Source organism: Hyaena hyaena, unplaced genomic scaffold (genome assembly GCF_003009895.1).
Source record: "Hyaena hyaena isolate Hyena2069 unplaced genomic scaffold, ASM300989v1 scaffold_88, whole genome shotgun sequence".
In the NCBI taxonomy this organism is placed as follows: Eukaryota; Metazoa; Chordata; class Mammalia; order Carnivora; family Hyaenidae; genus Hyaena; species Hyaena hyaena.
The window spans coordinates 1759581-1786368 of NW_024080720.1; the positions used below are offsets into that span (position 1 = coordinate 1759581).

The 26788-nt window shown below is 46.2% G+C and overlaps 1 protein-coding gene across 2 annotated transcripts in view; it reads right to left on the reverse strand.

Moving 5' to 3' along the window:
• The window catches only part of COG7 (component of oligomeric golgi complex 7), an 88703-nt gene that overhangs the window by 20607 nt on the left and 41308 nt on the right, over nucleotides 1–26788 (reverse strand). For both annotated transcript variants that reach the window (XR_005528768.1, XM_039234382.1), the window contains exons 8-13: nucleotides 24660–24787; nucleotides 23600–23754; nucleotides 18509–18625; nucleotides 12096–12161; nucleotides 7325–7511; nucleotides 5646–5786 (exon numbers count right to left, since the gene is read on the reverse strand). Coding sequence is in view for 1 of the 2 variants with exons in the window: in XM_039234382.1 (XP_039090313.1) it covers nucleotides 5646–5786; nucleotides 7325–7511; nucleotides 12096–12161; nucleotides 18509–18625; nucleotides 23600–23754; nucleotides 24660–24787 (794 nt within the window). In the remaining variant the exon portion in view is untranslated. The remainder of the gene's footprint in view (nucleotides 1–5645; nucleotides 5787–7324; nucleotides 7512–12095; nucleotides 12162–18508; nucleotides 18626–23599; nucleotides 23755–24659; nucleotides 24788–26788) is intronic.

Genomic DNA, 26788 nt, shown 5'->3' on the forward strand with positions numbered 1-26788 from the left:
ATGTCTCTGGTGTCACTGAGTGAGCCTCCCCAGTGTTCTCTCCAGAGCCAGACATGTAACCAGCACGCACGTGGTTACGCAGTTCATACAGAACCTGGCACGCCTTCACACAGACATCTAGTTTCTTCATTCCAGCCTGAGTCACCCCAAAGCCAGCCTGAAAACAAGGCCCTCTCTGGCTGCGCTCCTGGAGCGGCTCCCGGGTCATGGTGGAGTTGCTCTCTGCAGCCACCTGATGCCCGATCTGGTTGCTTGATCCTTTAAGCAGCGTTCCGGGAATGTAATGACCACGTCCACCCCTGGGCTCCCGGCCCAGGCTGAGCCTCCGCCGCCCTCCTCACGTCCCCTAGCATCGGCTCATTTTCTTTGCTTGAGACCAGTTCTTTTTCTTCCCCACCCCCGGCCCTAGTTTTCCAAGCTCCTTGCTCTTGCTTGAGAATCCTCTTCTGTTTCAAAATAGCCTGCTTTCCTTCAGTTAGCTCCCACCCCACTGAGAAGACACACTCTGATCACCTACATGTACTGAGGGCCCATGAAGCACAGAGCCTTGTGTCCTGCTTGGCAAAGAGGAGACAAAGATGTGTGAGACTTGGTCCTCACTCTCCAGAACCTCCTTGGGAAACCAAGACCCCCGATATGCTCCCACGCTATAATCCCCATCGGCCCCCCGCCGCCAATGCGCACACGCTCAGGCTTCCACTTGGGAGTTCTCAGGGGCAGATGAAAGGTTTGCTACAGTAAGAGCTCCAAGGAGCAAGGGCTCCAGCTGATTGTGGAAGGAGCCGGGATGCCTGAGGTGCACAGAGGGAAGACTGGAAGAAGAAGGTGTGGCCCTGAACTGTGGGCTAAGAAAGGGCTTTATTTTCAACAAATAAATTGCAACAGTATGAGTGAGAGAGAAGAGAGAAGGAGAGGGACAGAGGGAGGGGGAGGGCCCGGAAGGGTGATCTGTAGTTCATAAAAGACACACCAAGCAATCCCATTGTGCAGAATGAACCCGGGTCCTGATTCAAACAGTGAAATTATGACCTTTATGACAACTGGAAATTTGAACACTGATTACTGACATTAAGGAATCATTTCTGAGTTAGGGGTGATTATGCCACTGTGACTATTGTCATAGTTGCCCCACTTCACAAAGCCTATGTAGGAGCGATGGCCAGGACACAACCATGCTGGACTGGGGTGATGAGGACATGGGGTTCAGCAGACTCCTCTCCCCACTCTGGCACATGTGTGAACACTTCCCTAATAAAACGTTTCTTAAGAGACTCTTACACTGGGTCTGGGGAGCCAGGCAAGGGTCTGAGTGGGGGGCACATGGTCAGAGTGGTGCTTTGTGAAGATTAATGCAGCACCTCAGGAGGACTGAGGGTAGGGAGACAGATCAAAAGCTCAAGGAACAGCTGAGAGACGAGGAGAAACCCACCGGGGCCAGAGGCCATGGAAACAGACAGGAGACATCTTTAAAAAGAAGGAACAGGGGCGCCTGGGTGGCTTAGTCGGTTAAGCGTCCGACTTTTGCTTAGGTCATGATCTCGCGGTTCGTGGGTTCGAGCCCCGCATCGGGCTCTGTGCTGACTGCCAGCTCAGAGCCTGAAGCCTGTTTCAGTCTGTGACTCCCTCTCTCTCTGACCCTCCCCTGCTCACGCTGTCTTTCTCTCTCTCTCCTAGAAATAAAATAAATAAATAAATAAAAAATAAAAAGAAGGAACAATGCAACATGGTGGTGAGATTATTGGCAAAGAGCAGAGGCGAGAGGGCAGAGACATGAAGGCCAGGCAGGCAGGGGGCTGGGAGGGGGGATGGAGCGAGGGCTGAGCTGTGGGGAAAGGGCACCCAAGGGACCCACACTGCGGGCTAAAGGCCCCAGAAGGTTCCCTGAGGAGGTGTGAGGAGAGCGGGCGGGCAGAGGGCAGAGGGCAGAAGAGCCGGAGTGGTTTTCAAGAAGGGCAAGTGGACCGAACTGGGGAGGTACTTAGCAAGTTAGAGCGACAGGGAAATGCTGTAGGTTATTTTTTAATTGTTCAAAATTTACTTAAAATTTCCTTCAAACGGGCTTTTTCTATCCATCTGTCACCAGATAATGTGGGCAAACGTCAACAGCCTATTTGGAAATGGAATACAGTGTTGGTTTATATTCTTGAAAGGTAAAAGGGTAATACAATTTACCGGCAAACATTAAAAACAAACACTGAATGACTAGGGTTTCATTTTCAAATCCTTAAGGCCGCAGTGTTTGCCTTTGTGTTGTGTGCTTTCCTGCTGGCAGCTCTCAGAGAGCAGTTCCTCCTAACCTCCCAGCGGCCTGCCTGAGCCGCCCGCCTCCGTCCCAGCACCCGGGGGTGCTGCGGCAGCAGGTGAGATTCAAGCAACCGGGGGCCCTACGGTAGTATGGGCTCTGGAATACAGAAGTAGGGGAAAAGAGCAGAGGGAAGAATGGAGCTTCCAGAACAGAAGGTCAAGATTGTAGGATTAGGGGTGGGGGCATGAGTGACCCAGGTGAAAGGGATCAAGAGCACACTTACTGCTATGAGCTCGGAGTCATGTACAGAACTGGTGAATTGTTATACTGTATACCTGACACGTAACACTGTATGTTAATTGTACTGGAATAAAAAAGAGGTTAAAAAAAAAATCCTGGTTGTTTTAAAAAAAAATTTTTTTTAATGTTTTATTTTTAGTTTTGAGAGAGAGACAGCATGAGCAGGGGAGGGTCAGAGAGAGAGGGAGATACAGAATCTGAAGACAGGCTCCAGGCTCTGAGCTAGCTGTCAGCACAGAGCCCCACACAGGGCTTGAACCCATGAACTGTGAGATCACGACCTGAACTGAAGTCGTACGCTTAACTGACTGAGGCACCCAAGCATCCCAAAAAGATCCTGGTTCTTAACATTAACATGAATTGCTTGTTTTATCCCACATTAACCATGAAATAGTTTCAAAATAGCTATACTGATATTACTACCAACAGTACAATTACTAGATGAAGTTAAAAAAAAAAAGATTTTGAGCTCTAAGGAAATAAAAATAGGGGTCCCTGGCTGGCTCAGTCAGTGGACTATGCAACTCTTGATCTCAGGGTTATAAGTTCAAGCCCCATGCTGGGTACAGAGATTATTTAAAAAAAAAAAAAAAAAAAAAAAGATGGGGGCACCTGGGTGGCTCAGTCGTTAAGCATCCAAGTCTTGGTTTCGGCTCAGGTCATGATCTCACAGTTGGTGAGTGCAAGCCCACATCTGGCTCTGCACTGACAGTACTAAGCCTGCTTGGGATTCTCTCTCCCTCCCTCTCTTTCCGCCCCCACCCCCACTCAAAATAAATAAACATTTTTTAAAACTTTTTAAATGTTTATTTATTTTTAAGAGAGGGAGAGACAGAGTGTAAGCAGGGGAAGGGGCAGAGAGAGAGGGAGGCATAGAATGTGAAGCAGCTCCAGGCTCTGGGCTGTCAGCACAGAGCCCGACGTGGGGCTCGTACCCATGACCGTGACATCATGACCTGAGCTAAAGTCGGACGCTTAACTGACTGGACCACTCAGGCACCCCCTGCCCCCAATTTTTTTAATAAGAAAAGAAAAGAAAAGAAAAGAAAAGAAAAGAAAAGAAAAGAAAAGAAAAGAAAAGAAAAGAAGAAAAGGAAAGGAAAGGAAAGGAAAGGAAAGGAAAGGAAAGGAAAGGAAAGGAAGGAAAGGAAAAAGAAAGAGCGAAAGAAAGAAAGAAAGAAAGAAAGAAAGAAAAGAAAAGAAAAGAGAAAAGAAAAAAAAGAAAAAAAGAAAAGAAAAGAAAAATAATAAAAGCAGCGAGATCTGGAGGCTGGGGAGGGGGGTGGGAAGGATGAAGAATGCTAAACCCCTCCTCTTTCAGAGCAGCACAGTCAGTATCAGCAGCTACCTGAGAGGCAAACGTGACTAACCAAAAACAATGACCCCAGGCTCTTGATGGTTTTCATAATCTTTTCTCAGCAACTTTAGAGAGATCTTCTGGGTGCTGACATCTTTTGTGGGGAAGAACCGATTATCTCAGGCCCCACAATTCCTTTGGTTTCACTTAGTTTATCTTCCTTTTCTAGTCACATTCAAATTAATGTCACACTATATACATTCTGGCTTGAAAGAGCAGCACGTGCAGGACAGTGGATCTCTTCTACGGACCCATCTATCCACTGGTGACTGCCCAGCCTCCAACTTGGGGCAGCAGGAGGAGTCTGGGTTGATGAACACCACACCCTCCCAGTGCTTTCTACCTCATGGGATTTTGAAGGGATTTATCGCTTTTTTCGTTGTACTTTCCTATACTGCCTGAATTTCTGAAAATGAGCATGTGCCATTTTTACTTTAAAAAACTGTCATTCCTACTAAAAAAATGAGAATCACAGAGAAGAAAGCCAACACTTATTACACATGTACTCTGTGGCCGCTGCTGGCTAAATTCTATCATAATACAAATCCTCACAGATCTACATGGTCAGAATCAGCTCGGGCCCATTGGACGAGGACAGGAGACTCTCACAGAAGCCACGCGATCCAGAAGGACCGGCCGCAGACCTCACTCCCACTGCGCTGTGACAGGCCTCTCCTCCAGTTCTACCTCCCCACCCACAACAGAAACACGGAATCTGACCGGGGGGGTCCCTTGGCGTTTGGCATGGAAAAGTCATAAAGGATGAAAAATCAGGGAATTTCAGAACTCTGAGATCATGTGGTCCAACCCCTTTTTTCACGGATGGGGGTTCTGAGACCCAGCGACTTATCCCAGGTCAGACAGCGAAGAAGCGAGCGGCTCTTGAGCCCTGGTCTCATAGGCTTTCTGGGGGGTGGCAGGAAGTAAGGAACGTGTAATCACACCCTCCCAGTTCTTGCTGCTTCCTGAAAGATCTCTTGGTTATTCAAGGTCCATAACTGGACCTTTCTCAAAATGCTATCTTTGAAAACAAAACAAAGCTGAATCCATACACCCTGGAGCCATCACTGAGAAAGGCTGGCGAAGGCGCTGTTCTAGAAATCCAGGTGGCAGTGATGACACGGGCCCGAGGGACTCAGAGCCAGTGGGGAAGCTGTGACGGATTGGTGATCCCTTGAAGGGAGTCCGGACAAGTAAAACAGAGGGGGCAAGGCCAGGGAAGGGAGGCGCTCTGGGAACAGCCAAAAAGAAAAAGCGTTGAGGGCAGAAAAGAGCAGAGCCCCCAAAACTCTGGCAAAATCACCAGATCAGATCTGGGGAGGCCCTCTCCTGGGTGAAGTTCCAGAACCAACGCCCCTAGAAAGACCGCAATCTTGGGGGATGAAGAGCTGCTGTGACCTGCCCCAGCCTACCCAAGGGCACAGGCTCTCCCTGCCTTCTCCCCGACAGGGCACAGCTATGCTGCTCCAAATGGCACAAGTTAATCAAGCAATAATAATAATCCCAAGAAGCAGTCTGGAAAGCAAGCATCATAGTGACTCCAATTAAGATAAGAAATTCTTGCTAAGCAGCGAGTTGGGCAAGGGAACAGTGAGTCTGTATGGTGGGCCTTTTGCAGCCAGGAGAGCGGTTCCTCCTAAAGCTCCCAGGGGGGTGGGGGAGGTGGGGCGGTGCCCACACTCAAAAATGCTTGGGAAGGAGGCAGCACCCAGGGGGGGTGTCTGCCGTCAGTGGGAAACTCACGTCCATCTTGGAAACGAGCAGCAGCTGGTGTTTGATGCGCAGGAAAACGGAATCGAAAGCCAGCTGGTGGGCCTGCTGGTTAAGTCGAGTCAGGGCCATGCGAGACGCAGACAGCAGGTTATGGTTACTCGACCCTTTCTCCTAAGACAAGGAAACACAAAAGGCTATTAGGGCCTGGCTCTAACCAAGCTTTTAGCTAGTTCAACATTCTGAAAAGCCACTGAGAGGAAAACAGCGAGGGGCAGATCCATACAGCCGGGCTGTGCCCCAAGCCCAGTCGTGCCCCGGCACCCGCTTCGGAACATGCTGGATTACAGGGGTGCAGGCTCCACCTCAGGGCTATGGAGTCCAGCAGGGGTGTGGCCCAGGAAGCAACGTTTTAAACTCACTTCTCCAGGTAATTCTGATTCTTGTGAGCTAACACAAGCTGATGTAGGAAAAATTAACCAATGAGTGTCCCTCGGGGATAGAGGCAGAGGGAGAAAATGGTTAAGTGTCAGGTATTGACAAGAGTGAGAACCAGAAGCCTGGTTCCCAGCGAGGTCAGCTCAGTTACGCCTGGCTGTACAGCAGAGCACGCACAGCCTGTACAAGTCCCAAGGAATTCCAAACCGCCTGAGAAAATACAGAGATGGAAAATGTAACCCTGGTTTTGTTATTATAAATGAACCGATTACAACAAACCATATCAGATCAGCAATAAAGATAAACAGAACTGCCTTCACCTAATCACGGAAGCATGGATGAATGAGCCAGGACAAGTGTTTTAAGAAGTGTTTGTCAAGCTCACATGCAGCCAGCTGCTGTGCCAAAGTGCAGCTTTGAGACCGTGTGAGGCAACAAGGAAGCCTCAGACGTGTCCAGAGGGTCGCTGTGCAGTCATCCCCAGAGCTCAAGTCCTGGCAGAACACTCTGAGGTTGCATTTGGAAACAGCGGTGTCTATTTGAATCTGAACAGGGGATGGGGAGATGGTTCTGGAAGTGATGTCGCAGCCTGCCTAGGATCCTGGGGCCATTTGAAAGTTGCTGTGCGGCTCATTCCATTTGCTGAGAAGTTCTTCTGTCCCTGGGCCCTAAGGAGCCCAAAGTTCAGAGTCAAGGGCAGCATTGTGGAAGATGAAGTAAGAGCTTAACTAAAGGACAGCCCAAAGGGAACACGTTCCCCTGGGTCCTCCTGCTGCCATGAGGAGAACTTGCCCTGGAGGTGCTCCTGGCTTTTCTGTACCCCTCGCCCCTCCCCTGGGGAAGAGGCTTGACTTCCCTCATGGAAGGGCCGGGGGCCTCCTCTGTGGCTCCTGCCCACCAGCGGGCAGGACACACTCTGGTCCCCTCTCTGCCATTAACAGGGGACCGTCCCTGCACTGGAGCCAGGGGCTACCTGTCCCGCCCGTCCCCATGAAAGTCTGACTACAGCAAACCCATCTGAAGCCACGCTCTCCCACTTGCCTTTTGTCAGTAATAGAGCTCCACTTACCCAACTCCTACACCTATGTATCCACTGGTTCTGACCCAGTTTTGTTTATTAGCTCCATAAAACTTGACGTAAGTGAGACAGAGAAGTGGCCATGGGGCACCCCGCAGACCGCGACCACCCCACAGAGCCAGAAAGCCTGGATCAGGGAAAGGGTGACGAGAGAAAAGCTTCCATTTGCAAGAATGCCATCCATCTGGTCTCATACCTTGAGGGTATAAAGTATTTCCATTAAACTGGCATATTCAGCAGGGTTATCTTTCTGGAGGTAATTATACTCTTGCCATGGGTTCCTGGCAGAGCTCTTCCTGTCTGTCAAGATGCTGTCCTGAAAACCGGCCAGGTTCCGAGGGCTGTAGGAGTCGGAGAGATACTTGCCAGCTGTGGACAGGATCCTGAAATAAAAGTGATGACCATTATGCCCTGAGCTACCTGTGGGGAACTTTCTCCTTGGGGCATTCAGCTTGCTCCTTACTAAAATCCCAGGATACACTTTTGTGGCAGATGGATCTCGGGTCCGTTTTATAAGGAAAGGAAGACATTCTTCGTTGCTGAGGACTGAGCTGCATGTCAGGTGCACACGAGACACTGGGTGGTTTCATTTCCTATTTAACACTCAGACCACTGGAATATGCCACCTTCCTCATGTGGCACACGGCCTACAAGGGGCAGCGCTCAGTCTACTACAGTCTGGAATACCATATGTGTTCTGTGCAGCCCTTTCTCGCTCTGTGACCATCACTGTTTGGACAAAGCTACAGGGAGCCACCAGTGCCTCGGCCATAGCAGCACTAGACACAGGGGAGGGAGAGCCGGTCCCAGGACAGCGGTGGCAGCAGCTCGAAGCACGCTTCCAGCCACAGGACGCACTGTCACACGGCTGGGCCGGAGTGGCGTTTGTCTTCACTGGTCCTGTACACTTCTGTGGCTTAGGTGCCACACAGAGATCTGCTGAGAGAAGCAGGCGCTTTCCATTGCTGAGAAGGAACAAGGGCCAGTCTCTAGGGCTTAAATCTCTATCTTCTGTCTCCTCGAGGACGGCCTTCCCTGATGGGTGCTGCCAATCCTCCGCTGTTTCCCCTGAGCCCAGCTCTACTGTCCGTTCTACACGTCTGAATGTGCACAGCACTGCGTGAGCACATGCCACCAGGGGGAGAGACACTGCATTACATCCCAAGTGCAGCTAACTCCCTGACTCCTCCTGCACCATAGTTTCTCATGAACGAGAACTGCCACGGACTCAGCAGCTCTTAGGCTGCATGTGCTTTAAAACAAAACAAAGCAAAACCAAACCAAACCAAAAACAAGTCCAGGGGCTTGGGTGACTTGGTTAAGCCTCTGACTCTTGATTTCAGCTCAGGTCATGATCTCACAGTTTGTGGTTCGAGTCCACCATCAGGCTCTACGCTGACAGAATGGAGCCTGCTTGGGATTCTCTCTCTCTTTCTCTCTCTCTCTCTCTCTCTGCCCCTCTCCTGTGCATGCACATACTAAGAACTAAACATTTTTTAAAAAAATAAACAATTAGAAAACAAGTCCAAGGAGCCTGTCAAGGAATGTGTGTACTTGTAAGCAAATGGCAGGGACAGGCCCTTCCTTGGGAACCAATGCCACACAAGCAGCCGCCCGCCGCTGCCACTAAAAAGTTAACAGTTTCCCCTGGTGCTTGAACTACAGGTAATTTCGGCTGGGTCTTTTGTCTGCCAAACTGTGGCCTGTTCCTGGCACCCTTACTTCCAAGTCTTCACTATCTGTGGGGACAAAATAGGGGTTTTCCCCCCTGAATTCCTAGCACCGAGCACGGGGCCTGGCCCATGGCAGGGGACGCTGGGTTTGGCAAGCAGGAAGTCAAGAGCTGCCCTCTGGGGAATCAGCTCCCCTTGGCAGGGTCACAGCCATACGTGTCTCCACTGTCGGCTGGGGGAACCGAAGAAAACCAGATATGTCAGGAATGTTTAAGTATTAAAGATCGCAGTTTAAAATGTCACCATAGTGAGCTCTACAGTAAGAATCAAATCTTTAAAAAAAAAAAAAAAAGTCAGAATAAATACAGTTCCAACCCCAAGGAATGAATGGTATCTTTTCCTCCCCAGCCTCCTCTTCATCTAGACACCATTAAATCATTTAATCATCAGACTCTGACTTCCTAGGACATGTGTTTGCTAGTGCTATGAACTAAACCTTACTAAAATGAACACTTGATTTCTTCACTCATGAAGAAATGTCTTCTCATCATTGGAATCGGCTATAAGTCAGTCTTGGGAACGTCAGAGCATTAAACAGGCCTCACCCTCAGGGAGCTCAGAGATTAATGGGGGAGTCCAGCCTCCACCGACGTGCCAGGGGAATGCAGTCAATATGCACAAAGGAGGGAGAGATGAACGTTTACTTCATCTGCTTCCTCAACTCATTTCCTTTCATGAAAAGCTGTTACCCACTTCTTCACAAGCCATGGAAACCTGTACATTTACATGGGATCCCCCCAAACAGGACTTCCCACTGAACTAAGACCTCATCCCAGTGAAAACACCCCTGTGCCAAAGATTAAGTGGGGGGTTGCCGTCAACATGCAGAGGGGGCGTAGCAATCTCCGTTATCTCACCCAACCTGCCCAGCGCAAGAGACAGCCTTCCAGTGGCACTCAGTCCATAAATCACAAAATGATCCCTTTCTGCAAGGAGGGGATCTTAAGAGCCCAAAAGCCAATGCCACTCTTGTCGCTGAAGTCATCTGGCGTGTTTCGAGCTACTGCCTCTGCCACCCAGTGCGTGGCGGGGAGGAGTGGTCCTTGGGCCAGTGGAGGCTGGCCTCCCCAGGTGAGACTGACAGCAGATAAGATAAGCTTTATAGGCAGCTGCCACGCGAGCGGCCTCCCTGATGGGAACACAGATGGCGACTGTCGCGATTTTCCCTTCCCAGGCTCAGTGCTTTTAGAATGACATCGCCTCTCAGAGAGGCTCCCTTGGATCTGCCCAGTCTGTTATCATCTCACTGCCAAAGCTCAGTCCAGCCTTTCAGCTTCTCTGTGCTGCAAAATGCAGGTCGAGAGAGAGGCTCATCCTTTATCTACCATGTCCCCATTCAGTTTCCTAACCAGATTCTTCTTTTCCTTCTAGAATGTAATATTCACTTTCATTAAAAGATTAAGGAAAACCTATGTATCCTGATATGGAAAGGTGTCTGCTATACAGATGCAGAAAAGCCCAAGTTCAAGGAGAAACGCTAATTTGTGAGAAAGACCATGTGAAGGTGACACACTCCAGACAGCTGAGCTGACATCCAGGTTCAAATCACGGCCCCATGGTTCCATGACCTCAGACACAACTATTTCCACAGATAATTCATTTTTACTTAAGTTATTACCTGTGCCAGACTCATGCCTCAATGTCTCTTCGTCTGTAAAAACGGGGATAAGAACAGTACCTACCTCTTTGGCCCACTGAGAGGATTAATGACTTAACTTCAGGTAAAGTCCCCAATGTCAGAGCTCAGTAAATATTATAGGCAGGGGGAAATGTTAATAATGTTTCTTCTAGAGAGGATTTTTAGTGTGAATAGAGTTTTCATTTTTATTTTGCATACTTGTGAACTGTTTTAATTTTCGCAATACTCACTACTGAAATTAATAAAATAATAAGCTACATGCCTTTCTTCTAAATACATAAATGTTACATATTCAGCTCTTCCTAGGAGCCCTCTGGAAACCCAGACCCACTCGCCCTCCACCACAGGCTTCCCCATTGTGTGTGCATGCGTGCACATTGGCACGAGTGTGTGCAGAGGGTTAATGGTTACTGCATTTACATTATCTACACACAGTCCACTACATGCCTGGGGTGCCCGGCGTTTATCCATTCCAGGAACTCACATCATTTCTGTGCTGGGCCATTTGGGAGTTACAAACAATTGCCCCTCCTAGCCGGCCACAGGACACCTGCCCAGAATGAAAAGGACTGTGGGAGACCGTGGGTGGGCTCAGAAATGAAAGAAGACAGGAAGTGGCTACAAAACAAAACAAAACAAACAGCTGACAGAGTACTGACCCTGTTCTTCAGAAATTCACTCTACTTCCCACAGGGTGGGTGTGTTGTTGTGTACACCCCACACCAACCGCTCCCCTCCCCCACCAGCTTTCATTTCACAGTGGACCACGGCCAGAGATTCCCTCCCACCCAGACTGCTTTAGGACAATACGGAATTACCCCAGAAAGAGGTGATGGGGCTGCTGCTGGGGCCTCACACAACTGTACGAAACAGACTTCTTCCCCTAGCTCCTGGAGAACACAGAAATCAGCTGTCCCAGTGGCTGATTTGGCTAAATGGGAGATTTAGCTAGAAGAAAGAAGGAAGGAAATTTGGGAGGCTGGAGCCCTCTGAGGGGAAAACTCATCTGAACGAGGCCACTGCAGGGCAATGGAAAACCCTGGCAGGTATCAGAATAGAGAAAGGGGTTGGGGCGAGGGGAGAGACACGTTTGCGAGGGCTGACCCCAGAAACCCTCCAGCGGCCCACACCACCCTCACCACCCTCGGCAGCACAGAATTCTGCTGCAGAACCCGGAAGGCTGGCTGGATTAATCCCGATTCTACGGGCTGCCCCAGGTGACTTCACTGCCACCTATAATGCTGTTTCTATGGAGAAATTTATTGTGAGTCCCAATAATTAACTTATAAACAAGCAGTGGGAACCCAGCCCAATTATAATTTGGAGACAACACGTACTGTCTCCTCATTTGGGCTGAAACTTCTACATCTAACCAAAACTTTGTGACCATTGACAGACAGCTCAGAGCCTTGCCCTTTTTAGGTGCTCAGTAAATGTTTAATGATGACAATAATGACACCTTATATCTAGGTACAGACAGTCCTCAAGCTGTGTGGCTTCCAGATTTGACCATATGTTGTGAGTGCTGTGCTGTGCGTTCTATCCGGTTCTTCCCAAGCCAAGAACCTGGGGACTCGCCCACAGCCCTCGCCTACCTGTTTGCTAGCTGCTGCTCGAAGTCCCCACATTGCCGCAGGAGCTCGCCACAGGTGGCTATTATCCTAAACAAAACAAAAAGCACTTCAAGTTCAAGTATCTGGAATGTTGACATAGGACAAACATTGTCTCATTCATAAAAATTCTAACTATCCACTCCTTTGGTGGTGCTGGGTTCTGGAAAGTGGTTAACCATTTGACAGTCTACCTGACGTGTTTCACTAATTAGTAATTCATGGAGAAGGTAAAAGTGTGCTTCTAATGCCCTCAAGTCATAGGCCTCTCTGCTTTGAATCATACTTCTGTCTACAGTTCTCAAATGATCTTACATTTCCAAAATACTGAGGAGCTCTGGGACTTTGTCCTTAAGAAAGCGGGTTGGAAACACTTCATATCTAAAATTTAAAAACGAGGGGGGCACCTGGCTGGCTCAGTGGTAAAAGCATGTAACTCTTGATCTCGGGATCGTGAGTTCGAGCCCCATATGAGGTGTCGAGCTTACTTACTTAAATAAATTTTTAAAAACTTTAAAAGAGAAAATAAAATTTAAAAATCAACAATACATTTAACAAATCAGTCACAACAATCCAATGGGATTTATTCCCAGGATGCAGTAGTGATTCAATATTTGCAAATCAGTCAGTGTGATATATCACATCAACAAGAGAAAGGATAAAAATCACGCTATCAGGAGCGCCTGAATGGCTCAGTCAGTTAAGCATCTGACTCTTGATTTTGGTTCAGGTCTTAATCTTGCAGTTCATGAGATGGAGCCCCACATCAGGCTCTATGCTCACAGTAGGGAACCTGCTTGGGATTCTCTCTCCCTCTCTCTTTGCCCTGCCCCTACTCATACTCTCTGCCTCTCAAAATAAACATTTAAAAAAGTCATGTGATCATAAGATGCAGAAAAATCATCTGACAAAGTATAACATCCATTCATGATAAAAACTCTCAACAAAGCAGGTTTAGAGGGAATATAACCTCTACATAATGAAGGCCATCTATGAAAACCCACAACTAATACCCTCAAAGGTGAAAAATGGAGGGGAGCTTTTCCCTTAACTAAGGTCAGGAAGAAGACAAGAATGTCCGCTCTCACCACTGTTATTCAACATACTACTTAAGTCCTGGCCTCAGCAATTAGGCAACAAAAAGAAACAGAAGGCATCCAAATTGGTAAGGAAGAAGTAAAACTTTCACTATTTGCAGATGATACAATATAGAGAAAACCCTAAAGAGTCCACCAAAAAACTGCTAGAACTGATGAATGAATTCAGTAAAGTCAAAGGATACAAAATCAATGTACAGAAATTTGTTACATTTTTTACACTGATAATGAAGAAGCAGAAAGAAAAATTAAGAAAATAAATTTATTTACAACCAAAAATAATTACCAAAAATAATAAAACACTTAGGAATAAACTTGACCAAAGAGATTAAAGACCTGTACTTTGAAAACTGTAAAACACTGATGAAAGAAATTGAAGGTGATACAACCGGAAAGATGTTCCATGCTCATGGACTGGAAGAACCAACATTGTTATGTTAAAATGTCTGCACCACCTGAAGCAATCTATAGATTTGATGAAATCCCTATCAAAATACCACCAGCATTTTTCATAGAACTCCAACAAATAATCTTAAAATCTGTATGGAACCACAAAAGACCCAAATAGCCAAAGCAACCTTGAGAGATATGAACAAAGCTGGAGGCATCACAATACCAGATTTCAAGATAGACTACAAAGCTGTGGTAATCAAAACAGTATGGTGCCGGCACAAAAACAGACACAAAGTTCAATGGAACAGAACAGAAAGCTCAGAAATAAACCCACTCATATAGGGTTAATTAATCTACAACAAAGGAGGCAAGAATAGACAAAGGAGAAAAAATAAATAAACCTCTTCAACAAATGGTGTTGGAAAAACTGGACCATCAGTTGGACCACTTTCTTACACCACACAAAACATAAAACTCAAAATGAAAGCTTAAATATGAGACCTGAAATCATAAAACTTCTGGGAGAAAATACAGGCAGTAATTTGTTTGACATCGGTCATGAAAACAGTTTTCTAAACATGTCTCCTCAGGCAAGAGAAACCAAAGTGAAATTAAACTATTGGGACCACACCACCAAAATACAAAGTTTTTGTTTTTGTGAAGGAAACCATCAACAAAACAAAAAGGCAAACTACTAAATGGGAGAAGATACTCGCAAAGGATATATCCAAAAAGGGGTTAATATCCAAAGTATATAAAGAACATATACAACTCAACACCAAAAACCCAAATAATTCAATTAAAAAATGAGCAGAGAACTGAATAGACATTTTTTCCAAAGAAGACAGACAAATGGTCAACAGACACATGAGAAGATGCTCACCATCACTCATCAGGGAAATGCAAATCAAAACCACAATGAAGTATCACCTCACACTTGTCAGAATGGCTACAATCAAACATATAAGAATAAGGGTCGCCTGTGGGGCTCAGTCTGTTAAGCGGCTGACTTTGGCTCAGGTCATGATCTCACAGCTCGTGGGTTTGAGTTCTGCATCGGGCTCTGTGCTGACAGCTCAGAGCCTGGAGCCTGCTTCGCATTCTATGTCTCCCTTTCTCTCTCTCTGCCCCTCCCCTGTTCATGCTGTGTCTCTCTGTCTCTCAAAGGTAAGTAAATGTTAAAAAAATAAATTTAAAAAATATATAAGAATAAGTATTGGCAAGGATGTGGAGAAAAAGGAACCCTCCTGTACTATTGGTGGGAATGCAACTGGTGAAGCCAATGTACAAAACAATATGGAGCTTCCTCAAAAAATTAAACATGGAATCACTATATGCTCCAGTAATTTCACTACTAGCTATTTATCCAGAGACAAAAATACTAATTCAAAAGATATACTCACCCCCATGTTTACTGCAACATTATTTACAATACCCAAGACATGGAAGCAATCCAAATGCCCATCCATAAATGAATAAAGTGTATTTGGTATATATATACATTTACATATGCATATACATATACGCGTATACATACACAATGGACTATTAGCCATAAAAAAGAATGAAAAATCTTGTCATCTGCAATGACATGGATGGATCTAGTGGGTATTATGCTAAGTGAGATAAGTCAGTTAGAAAGATACCACATGATTTCACTCATGTGGAATTAAAAAAAAACAAACAAAGAAAAAAAGAGACAAATAAACAGAGTCTTAAATACAGAGAACAAACTGGTGATTGCCAGGGGAGATGGGTAGAGGGACAGGTGAAATAGATAAAGGGGATTAAAAGATTATATTTAAATTTAAAAACCAAAATTTATTACTTAGTATTTATTAGATGTCTGCTATTTACAAGGCAAAGAAAACTACTTTGATACTAGAAGTTATCTCTCTGATCACATGAAAGGCAGATGAAGATTAATCCATTTGGCTTCTCAGAGATACGCCTGAATGACCATCATACCTGTATTTAATAATCCTTTAATTTCAAGTAATTTTATGCTGGGCCTCAAACTCCAGGGGCTGAGTCCTTCAACACCAAACTATAATGTCAGGACAAATCCAAGGATTAAAAACATCTCAGCTCTAGTTAATTTTTAACTTTCTCTAAAAGTGCCTATCATCACCAGGGTATCTAGGCATTCCATCATAAGAAAGGTTTATGAGAAAGTGAAATATTCCACCTTTCACTTGCCTCAGGTGCAACAGAATAACCTTGTACCTAGTATTTTCTGGTACACCAAACCACCAAAGATGATAGGGGATACAGTTAGCATCTAGAACATCAAATTTCATCCCCCCAAAATAAAAGTCCAGATCAGAGCCCATGAAAAGATTATCCCTGGGAGGCCCCAGATCTGCCCAGATTAAAGACCGCTTTCAGAGGGTCTGGATGTGCTGGACATGTGGGCCACCACACTGAGAACTGCAAGTGTCAGGGGCACCTTGAGCACACTCCCTAGGCCGGGCGTCAGGCAAGTGGGTAACGAGCAGCCTCCCTTTTCGGAATGTACATCCATGATGAGTGGTTTTACGGAAAAGAAATTCTGGATTGCTTTTTTACCTCGGCCTAATAGCAGACCTACTACCATGCACAGCAGTGGGAGAACAGGACACAAGAGAACATTTGGCCAGACTCCTGGGGCTTCAGCTGCCAGCTCCAGGGAGTGAACCCTGTGCTTCTAGAGTGTCCAGTTTTTAGGTGATGTTAGAAATCTCAACTGGGGCACCTGAGCGGCTCAGTCAGTTAAGCATCTGACATCGACTCAGGTCATGGTCTCTAGACTTGTGGGTTCGATCACTACGTTGGGCTCTGTGCTGACAGCTCAGAGCCTGGAGCCTGCTTTGGATTCTGTCTCTCTCTGTCCCTCTCTCTCTCAAAAATAAACAAACATTAGGGGCGCCTGGGTGGCTTGGTTAAGCGGCCAACTTTCGCTTGGGTCATGATCTCGCGGTTCGTGGGTTCGAGCCCCGCGTCGGGCTCTGTGCTGACTGCCAGCTCAGAGCCTGGAGCCTGTTTCAGAGTCTGTGACTCCTTCTCTCTCTGACCCTCCCCTGCTCACGCTGTCTCTCTCTCTCTCTCTCCTAGAAATAAAAAATTTTTAAATAAATAAATAAATAAATAAATAAACAAACATTAAAAAAAAAATCAGAAATCTCCATTATGTTAAAACTGGTTTTTAAATGCTGACAACTAACCCAAAATTTTTTAAATGATGTGATCAAACAAACAATATCCATAAGTCAGATCTGGCAACAGGCCAACAGTCTGCACCCTCTGGTTAGAACATTCAAGGGTCAAATCTTCTTAGGCCACTGCTGATCACATCCCCACCAGGCCTCAGGGCTTGGGGCAACAGGGGTCTACCTATTGGTTCACAGGTCACAGGGGTTACCCCAGAATCTGGCCCTCAACATCCACTTGGGAGGTCACCTCAATGCCTGTCATGGAATTCTTATATGGTTCTTTTCAGGGCAGACAATGCTGCCTTACCACTTGGTAGTATGCTGCTTAGATCTAAAAACAGGATCCAGGCACCTGGCTGGCTCAGTCAGTAGAGTGTGTGACTCTTGCTCTCTGGGTTGTGGGTTTGAGGACTCCATGTGGGTGCAGACATTACTTTAAAAAATAAAATATTGGGGCGCCTGGGTGGCTTAGTCGGTTAAGCATCTGACTTTCGCTTAGGTCATGATCTCATGGTTCATGGGTTCGAGCCTCGCATCGGGCTCTGTGCTGACTGCCAGCTCAGAGCCTGGAGCCTGTTTCAGAGTCTGTGACTCCCTCTCTCTCTGACCTCCCCTGCTCATGCTGTCTCTCTCTCTCTCCTAGAAATAAATAAAACATTAAAAAATAATAATAATAAGTAAAATCTTAAAAACAATTTAAAAATAACTGAAGATAATAAAAACAGTATCCAATCAGCTATGTATTTTCTAATATACAAGCTCTAAGTTACCTTAGGCCTGAAAAAGTATAGGCTGAGGGAAAAAAACAACCTCAAATCAAATATAAAAAATATGAATCACCGAAGGAGATAAGTCGCTCATGAAGACTGTTTATGCATTAGGAGTGAGAGAGGCCCTTCTGGTGCTGCTGTTGCTATTGTTAGTTTTAATTGGCTTGTTTTTAGAGTCTAGATGTTTTGCTTAGAAAAAAGCAGTGAAAAAGAAAAAAGTAATGAGCCCCTTACAAACACATTCACCATTTTTATGTATTATATGATGCATGTTTATGCTTGCCACACGGGGCACATGATTAAATTACAGCCCTCAGCACGCCTGGGTGGCTCAGTCAGTTGAGCATCTGACTTGATTTAGGCGGGAGTCATGATCCCAGGGTTGTGGGATCGAGCCCCTGCTTAAGATTCTCTCCTTCTCTTGGGGCGCCTAGGTAGCTCAGTTGGCTAAGTGTCCAACTCTTTTTTTTTTTTTTTTTAACATTTATTTATTTTTGAGAAAGACAGAGACAGAGTGTGAGTGGTGAAGGGGCAGAGAGACAGGGAGACACACAATGGGAAGCAGGCTCCAGGCTATGAGCTGTCAGCACAGAGCCCAATGTGGGGTTTGAACTCATAAGCCGTGAGGTCATGACCTGAGCCAAAGTCGACTGCTTAACCAACTGAGCCACCCAGGCACCTGATGTGTCCAACTCTCGATTTGGGCTCAGGTTCTCACAGTTCATGGGCTCAAGCCCCACTCTGGGCTCTGCACTGGCAGCACAGGGCCTGCTTGGGATTCTCTCTCTCTCCCTCTCTCTCTGCCCCTCTCCTGCTCATTCACATTCTCTCAAAACAAATAAATAAAAAACTTGAAAGATTCTCTCCTTCTCCCTCTCCTCCTCTCCCCCATTCACACACTATCTCTCTCTCAAATAAAAAAACTAAAGTCATAGCCCTCATTTTACCTAATGGAGTTCTGAAAAGCTGTCCAATCTTCTTGAAAAAGCGAGTTGGGAGGAATATCATCCAGCTTGTACTTCTTTCGTATCGACTGGAGAGTACTGGTGAAATCGGACACATACCTGTGGGGAAAGAAAACACAACAGATGGGGATGTCAGCGTCAACTCCTCAGATCTAAAGATACCTGGAATTATATGGCTTTGCACGAACGGCCAAGGATCTCGAGACTGTTTTGCAGAGGCTCCTGCCGAGGGGGCACACTGCGTATAAACTCTGACCACAGAAGGGCCTTCTCTGTGTGGCAGGACCATCTTTCTCCCCCGGAAGAACAGCGTTAGGGGAGACACTCAAGGTGAGGAAGAAGGGCAGAGCCACTGAGACAAAGACTGGTGACCAGCCAGGTGAGAGTTGGGGCTGGTAAATCACTCTCTGGCCCAAAGAATTGTCCTGAAACATCACGATCCCATAGTGGTACCCGGCCGTCACTGAGGACACTGTAAAACAGCTCGCCTATGTCCACGGCTCTTCCGTGGCTTTCTTCTCCCCCAAATTTAGATTAAGTAGCTGAGCTCCCTGGCAAGCAAGAGCCCACCTTTAATGGCGCAGAAGCATGAAACTGGATTCAAAGCTGAAGGCCCTCCCCCGTCAACCTGCTGTTTGCTCCCACTGTGCACCACCTGTTTCCCTCACAGCACCCGGCACAGGTTTAACCAGACAGCTTCTTTCATGCAGATGTTCAGGGCACGTGCTGTTGCTAGGCCAGAGGCTCCCGGAGAACAGGGACTACCCCTTTGTGGCTCATAACCATACCCCCAGAATTAGCACAGGGCTGGCCAGAAAACAGACACCTGGGAACATTTCCTGAATGAATGCCAGACTTGCACTATGACCTTGGGAAAACGTCTGGGTGTCTTTGGGCCTCAACTTCCTCATCCTTAACAATGTCTCAGCTATATTGCCTCACAGGGTTGCCATGATGATAAAATAAGATAAATGAAGTAATATACACGAAAGCTCCCTGGAAAGCATGGAATGAAAGCTGATGTGGGGTGGTGATACCTTTAAGGACGTACACCTCGTGGAACACGAACGAACAAATGCAGGTCCTCGAGTATCAGAATACAGCGGGGGGTGGGTCTTGTTCTCTGGAAACCACGAGGCTCTCTGAAAACCTAGGCCAGCTGTGTGCCTCACAGTGAGGCTGATCTCCCCAAACCATTAGCTCTACATGAGGAAAGTGGGATGTGACACCCAGGGCACAGGCCTGAAGAGCAAGCTGGTGTGGGGGAAAGAAAGGCGACAGGCAGCGGAAACTGCTTCAGGCCTCTCCGCCGACTACCTGACTACTAGTGGCACCGCAGCCCCTAGACACGGGCCCGAGGCCTTAGAGGCAAGAGCCACGAAACCAAAATTCCATCCATGTCACCTCCCCTTTGTACTAAGAGAAGTGACAGCTTTCTGTCAGTCCTTGGGGGAGGAAGACGGGCCTCAAGGACCAATGGACGGGGAGATGTTGAAAAACACAACTGTGCTTCAGCCGCAGGAGGTTAACCGACTGTGCCACTGCCCTGCAGCCATGACGGAAAGCTCTTAGAGGAGTATGCCATGCAGTGAGGCCCTTGCTCTGCAGGAGCTCAGGACGGTGTTCCAGGAGGTCGAGCAGGAAGCAGAGCGCTGGGGGAAGTGGTTTCCATTCAGCCACAGTGTGCATCACATCACAGTTCAATCACATTTGTCCCCAAACCTCCCAATTCTCTCTCACAATAAATGTTTCTGGGCATCCCTACCATGTAAGAGTTGCTGTGTTAGGGGCTCTAATTACAAGCTTTTACTCGAAAGCCACAACTGCCATAAAGATGGCTGCCTCAGTTTACTCAGAGAAAAGACACGGAGGCTCCAAGAGGTCCCAACAGTAAGCATCAGAACCAGGGCTGGGCCCAAGTGGCTCCGGCCCCAGAGCCCACACTCCTGTTGTAGCTGGGAAGCCCCTGATTCTGAGACCCCTTCTCAGTCGCTTATACCCTATGGCTTCACCCTAGTTCAACTTAGTCCAGCCCTCTGCAACCTCCCCCACGTTCCCCATCCTGCCATCCTTAACGCCCTCCCCACAACTGAACGATGTCCCCTCCCAACCCTTCTCCGGTTAGCTTCACACTGATTGCCCTAATTTTAAAACGGCAGCTGTTGGGGTAGCTTCAAAATCTTCCCTTCTAGAGGTGACCTAGTTTCACCACATACCCTTTGTACAGTTTGAATTTTTAATATAGGTCTGTGTTTTCTAATGTGTTTTTTAATCTGTTATTTTTTAAAGTAATCAAAATAACCAATAGAAGAACTAGAAGTAAAAATATCACTCACAAGAGCTGAGAGGGGCAGGGGATGAGAGATGAACTGCCTTAAATAAACCCAGTCTCTCAAGATACAATAGTTAAGGTTGAGGGGTGCCTGAGTGGTTCAGTCAGTTAAGCATCTAACCCTTGATTTCAGCTCAGGTCGTGATCCCAGGGTTGTGGGGCTGGGCCCCGAATTGGGCTCTGCACTGAGTGCAGGGCCTGGTTAAGAGTCCCTCTCTCTCCTCCTCTGCTCCTCTCCTCCACTCCTGTTCTCCCTCTCTAAAAAGTATTTTTAATGTTTTATTTATTTTTGAGAGTGAGAGAACATGAGCCAGGGTCGGGCAGAGGTGGGGGGACGGGGTGGACAGAGGATCCGAAGCAGGCTCAGCACTGACAGCAGCAAGCCCGAATGGGGACTCAAACTCATGAACCGTGAGATCATGACCTGAGCCGAAGTCAGAGACACTCAGCTGGCTGAGCCACCCACGCAACCCCCTTCTCTAAAATTAAAAAATAATAATAGTTAAGGTTGCTAAAAATTTTTTCTTTAAAGTGCAGAGGGGAGAGCTAAAAATCTTTTATCTATATACATTTTTTGATGTTTTATTTACTTTTGAGAGAGAGAGAGAATGAGAATAGAGGAGGGGCAGAGAGAGAGGGGGACAGAGAATCCAAAACAGGCTCTACACTGACAGCAGCAAGTCTGATCCAGGCCTCAAATTCACCAACCGTGAGATCATGACCTGAGCCGAAGTCAGATGCTTAACTGACTGAGCCAAGCAGTCAGCTCAAATCTTCTTTTAAATGATTAAAAGCAAAATGTGCAAAAGTGGATATTTCTGAGCAGAAGGACTAAGAGCGGAAAGGAAGACTGATGTTTTATACTTTTTTATGTTTAAAAAAATTATTCTACAGTATTATTTTTGTTATTTTATAATAAGATTTTTAGATCTCAATAAAAAATTCTTTCCATCCACAAAGTCCTGGCTGGTAGTGGAGACAGAAAGTGGTCAGTTTTTTCTGATTATACTTGCTGCTCGTGCTTCTTAGAAAATGCATCTGGGCTCACGCGGCTGCACCTCTGTCTGAGAGCAGGGCCAAGTGTCCGTGGCAGCCCTAATGTCTCCGCTGGGAGCTGCCCTCCGGAGGTAGGACCGCCCACTGCAGACAGCTCTGGCTCCACAGACCTCAGAGCTCACAGGGGTGTGCCCAGCATTTCTGGAATGCCAAGGGTCCCTAAACTTACTACGGCAAAACAGCATTCAGTTCAATTAAAAAAATTTTTTCTCGAGACTGAGGGCGACTTCATTCTAGAACAAGTTACGAAAGGAAGGCCTTTGGAGAGCCTAAGAATGTATTTGTCTCCAGGCGGGAGACGGGAACGGACCTGAGGGCCCTCGCGCCTCAACTGCACGGGTCAGAAAATCCAGCTTCTGCTGCTTGCTCACTTGTCCTTTTTCCTAACTCAACGTGACTTGGTCTCCTCTTCTTTGTCTCCACAGCTCTACTGCAACAGATTGACACACCATGCAATTCAATGGCTTTTAGTTATAGTCACAGAGCTGTGTGGCCATCACCAATCAACTTTAGAACATTTCCATCGCCTGAAAAAGAAGCCCTGTACCTTTTGGTAGTCATCCCCCCATCTCTTCCAAATGCCCACCTCACTTTGGCCAGCAGCAACCATCCGTTTTCTGTCCCTACTGACTTTGGACCTTTCATTCAGTTGGAATCATACATCATGTGGTCTGTTGTGACTGACTTCCTTCACTTAGCATGATGTATTTTTCTCATTTTTATATTTTTAGTTACACGAGAAACGTGAGACTATATGCTTTTTTAAAAATCAGAAAATAACAAATAAAGCTAAATCCTCTATGAACACCACCCTAGTCCTTCCCTACCTCCCCAAAGATAACGGGTGTTTTGAGTTTGTGGCCTAACCTTCCAGACATTAGGGCTCAGCAAACTTTTTTCTATTAAGCTCCCATTATTTTAGGTTTTGAGGGTCCCAAAGTCTCTGTCCTAACTACTCAATTCTACCTTCATAGACCATAGGTAAGGGAATGGACATGGCTGTGTTGCAATAAAACTTTATTTACAAAAGCAAAGGACAGGCCAGATTTGGCTCATGTATTAAGAGTTTGTTAACATCTATTCCACAGGAATACATAATGCATGTTAAAGTATTAAAAAAAAAAATTCAGAATAGGGATTGGTACTCTGGCCCATTCTGTAAATGAAGTTTTCCTGGAATACAGCCATGCCCATTCATTTATGTGTTGTCTACCAAAGTCTCTACTGACCGTTAAGGCCCAAAAGCCTAAAATGCTTATCATCTGGCCCTGTGCAGAAAAAGTCTGCTGAACCCTGCTATGGAAAGTATACCCTACTTTTTGTATGTTCTTTTTATATACTGTATTACACTCTACACAGGATCCTGCAACTTGCTTTTATTTTCACTCAGTGAAATCTATCAATGTTGATATGTGTCGACCTACTAATACTGTAACTACCAAATAGAGTTCTCTTGTATAAATATACCATATGTTATTTAGCTATTGCCAAATTCATGGCCGTTCAGGTTGCTTCATATGTTCCACTATTACGAACAGCGCTGTAATGGACATCCTTAAGAACGCCCCCTCGGGCTCAGGTGCTTCTCCAGGGCTCACAGCAGGAGCAGAGAATGCATGCAGTTTTAACTGGGGCACACGGCACCCTCCAGAGTGGCCAGCCCTGTCCCCACACCCCAGTCTTACTTGGCAAAGAGGGATTTCAGTGCTGTCAGCAAGCCACAGGTCCCCAGGCCATTGGTGAATCTGATGCATCTGTCAACGGCTGCAGAAGCCAGAGCAAAGAGCTTGTTCACGGAGTGGCTCAGCTCCTGCACACAGTCAATGACCTCCCCATGCTCCTGGTCAGCAAACACGGACAAACAAAAGCTGCCTCAGGCTCAAGAACAAATGAATAGACAACATTAAGATGGGGGAGAACTCCAAAGCTCTTCGCCCGTGGTAAAACCACTCAAGTCAGGCAGCAGAAACACAGCCCCAAGCGGCAACAGCCCTCAGGGAGCCTGACCCTAGGGGAGGACATCTACGTGGCCAGTAAGATCACACACGTGAGCTCCTGGCAGAAAAGCAGGATCAAAATCCTTGTATTTTTCATCTCTTTCCTCTTTTCCTGTGATTAAGATGGCATCTCTCCCCTGGCTCTAAAGCTAGAATTCAAATTCTCCATATCAAACACTCCAGAAGAATGCAGTAAAAGGAAAATGCTTCCTTCAGGGGCAAGAACGTAACTGAGGCAGAACAGACTTTCTAGGCATGTCCCTGGAAAACAGAAAAATGGCAGGAGGCAGCAGAGTTTAACTCGTGTGAGATCTACTCTTAAATGTCAACTCGCTTCAGGCTACATAACCTTAATATTTGCAACGGGAATGCCTTCTCTTCCCCTTGGAGGTCCGCACAAGCGAAACTGCCCCTGGGGCACTGCCCGTGAATATATGGTTCCTGTGCCCATTTCCACATGTTCCATAGCCAAAGACTGCCATCATAAGAATTCGTTAAATTGGGGAAATCATCAACTTATCTCCAAAAGATTTAAGTATCTCATTCTATTGGACCTTCACTTGAGACTTTAAATAGAAAACTGGTAGCATATCTGTGGTCTCATTTTACACTTGGATTGAAGAGCCCATGGGGTACTTAGAGCCTGTTTTTGCCCACTCGTTCCCACTCTTTGCAGACCTGATGCCACCCCCGACTTCACCAAACCAGATGACTCCTCAATGGTCACCGGGCAGCACTATGACATTACCAGAGGCACAGCGCTGATCTGGATGAGGACGTTCTTCTCTTCCATGTCACCATACTTCAGCTGGTAAGGTTTGTATGGGCCATACACAGCCTCCACCAGTTCCGTGACTTTCACCAGGTTGTACTCATCTTGAGGGAATCAAAAATTAAAATTGATGATGAACAAAGACTCAAAAGTTTGGAGAATAACAAGTGAAAGGTACTCTTTGGGAACTTTTCAGATTTCATCTTAGGGGTGATGACATTTTGTCAATTTGCTTTTGTTGTTTATGGAAGTTGCCGCAATCACTTTGGTAAATATTTTGATAAATGTGGGCTCTATGTATTATTTGTCTGGAGCACTATTAAAACATTTTTTAAGGTCTGTTCATTTTTCAGAGACAGAGAGAGACAGAACTTAAGGCAGGGAGGAGCAAAGAGAGAAGGAGACACAGAATCTGAAGCAAGCTGCAGTATCTGAGCTGTCAGCACAGAGCCCGACACGGGGCTCAAACTCACAGACCACGAGATCATGACCTGAGCTGAAGTCAGACACTTAACCAACTGAGCCACCCAGGCGCCCCGCAGAGCACTATTAGAGCTACCAACGCACTTCGTCCCATGACCTGTCATGGCCAAGAATCTCTTCAAATGATAACTCTAACCAAGGTCAAATTCCAAAAGAGCTACAAAGAAAAGGCTCTGCAGGAAGAACACTTTTTCAAGGACTTTATAGACAGGATACCCCATATACTAGGCATTCCCCCAAAATTCCTATATTCAACTACATTAAAAAATCTAAAACATGTTTGTATCAAAAATCGAAATGGGTATATTCCAGGAAATATCAATTCAACTTCCAAGTTGAACACTTACCTAAGTGACATTAGCATCTATTGATCATCTTTGCCTGATGATTATAAAATGGTGATTTCCTGGGGAACCTGGGTGGCTCAACTAGTTAAGTGTCCAAATCTTGACTTCAGCTCAGGTCATGATCTTACTGTTCATGGGTTTGAGCCCCTCACTGGGCTCACGCTGACAGTATGGAGCCTGCTTGAGATTCTCTCTACCTCCCCTGCTCACTCTCTCTCTCACAAAATAAATAAATAAACTAAAAAAAAAAACTTAAAATGGTGATTTCCTAAATCTCTCGTTCTTTCTACATCTATATGCAGGCCTTCTTTTGTAAAAAGATTTTCCTCTCTTTTTAAATGTTTATTCACTTTTGAGAGACAGAGAGAGATAGAGCACGAGCAGGGAAGGGACAGAGAAAAAGGGAGACACAGAATCTGAAGCAGGCTCCAGCTCTGAGCTGCCAGCACAGAGCCCGACGCGGGGCTCAACCTCATGAACCATGAGATCATGACCTGAGCCGAAGTCGGACGCTTAACCGACTGAGCCACCCAGGCACCCCCCTCCTTTTTTTTAAAGACTTTTTTTTTAATGTTTATTTGTCTTTGAGAGAAAGCAGAGAGAGATGGAGACAGAATCTGAAGCAGGCTCCAAGCTGTCAGCACAGAGCCCAACGCAGGGCTTGAACCCATGAACCATGTGATCATGACCTGAGCAGAAGATGGACGTTTAACATATTGAGCTCTCTCTTTCTCTCTAATACAATATCCCTGTGAACTCGTGGATTCTTTGAATATTCATTGTGTCATGATCCGTCATTGTCATTATTCATTTTGATGCTCAGATTATTTCAAATTTGGTTATTTCAGGCTACCTCCTGTATCTTTTTGACATATCCCTACTCAGTCTTTTAGTATGATGGCTGGAATCCAAAATCTTTTTTATAGCTTGCAAGGACCCACACGGGCCAACCTCAGAAGGTGAAAGAGGGAGGCAGTGAAGAGTGAAGAAGGCTCTCCTATCCAAGCTCTCTTGCGTCCTACTTATGTGACTGTGTGCCAATCATAGGACTTTCAATGTCTGTTTTCTCAACTATACATTGAGGTTAATAATGGCATCAATCTTAAAGGACCTGAACGTGAGACAGGAAACTATCAACATCCTAGAGGAGAAAGCAGGAAACAACCTCCTTGACCTCCACCGCAGCAACTTCTTTCTGGACACATCCCCAAAAGCAAGGGAATCAAGAGCAAAATGAACTCTTGGGACCTCATTAAGATTAAAAGCTTCTGCACA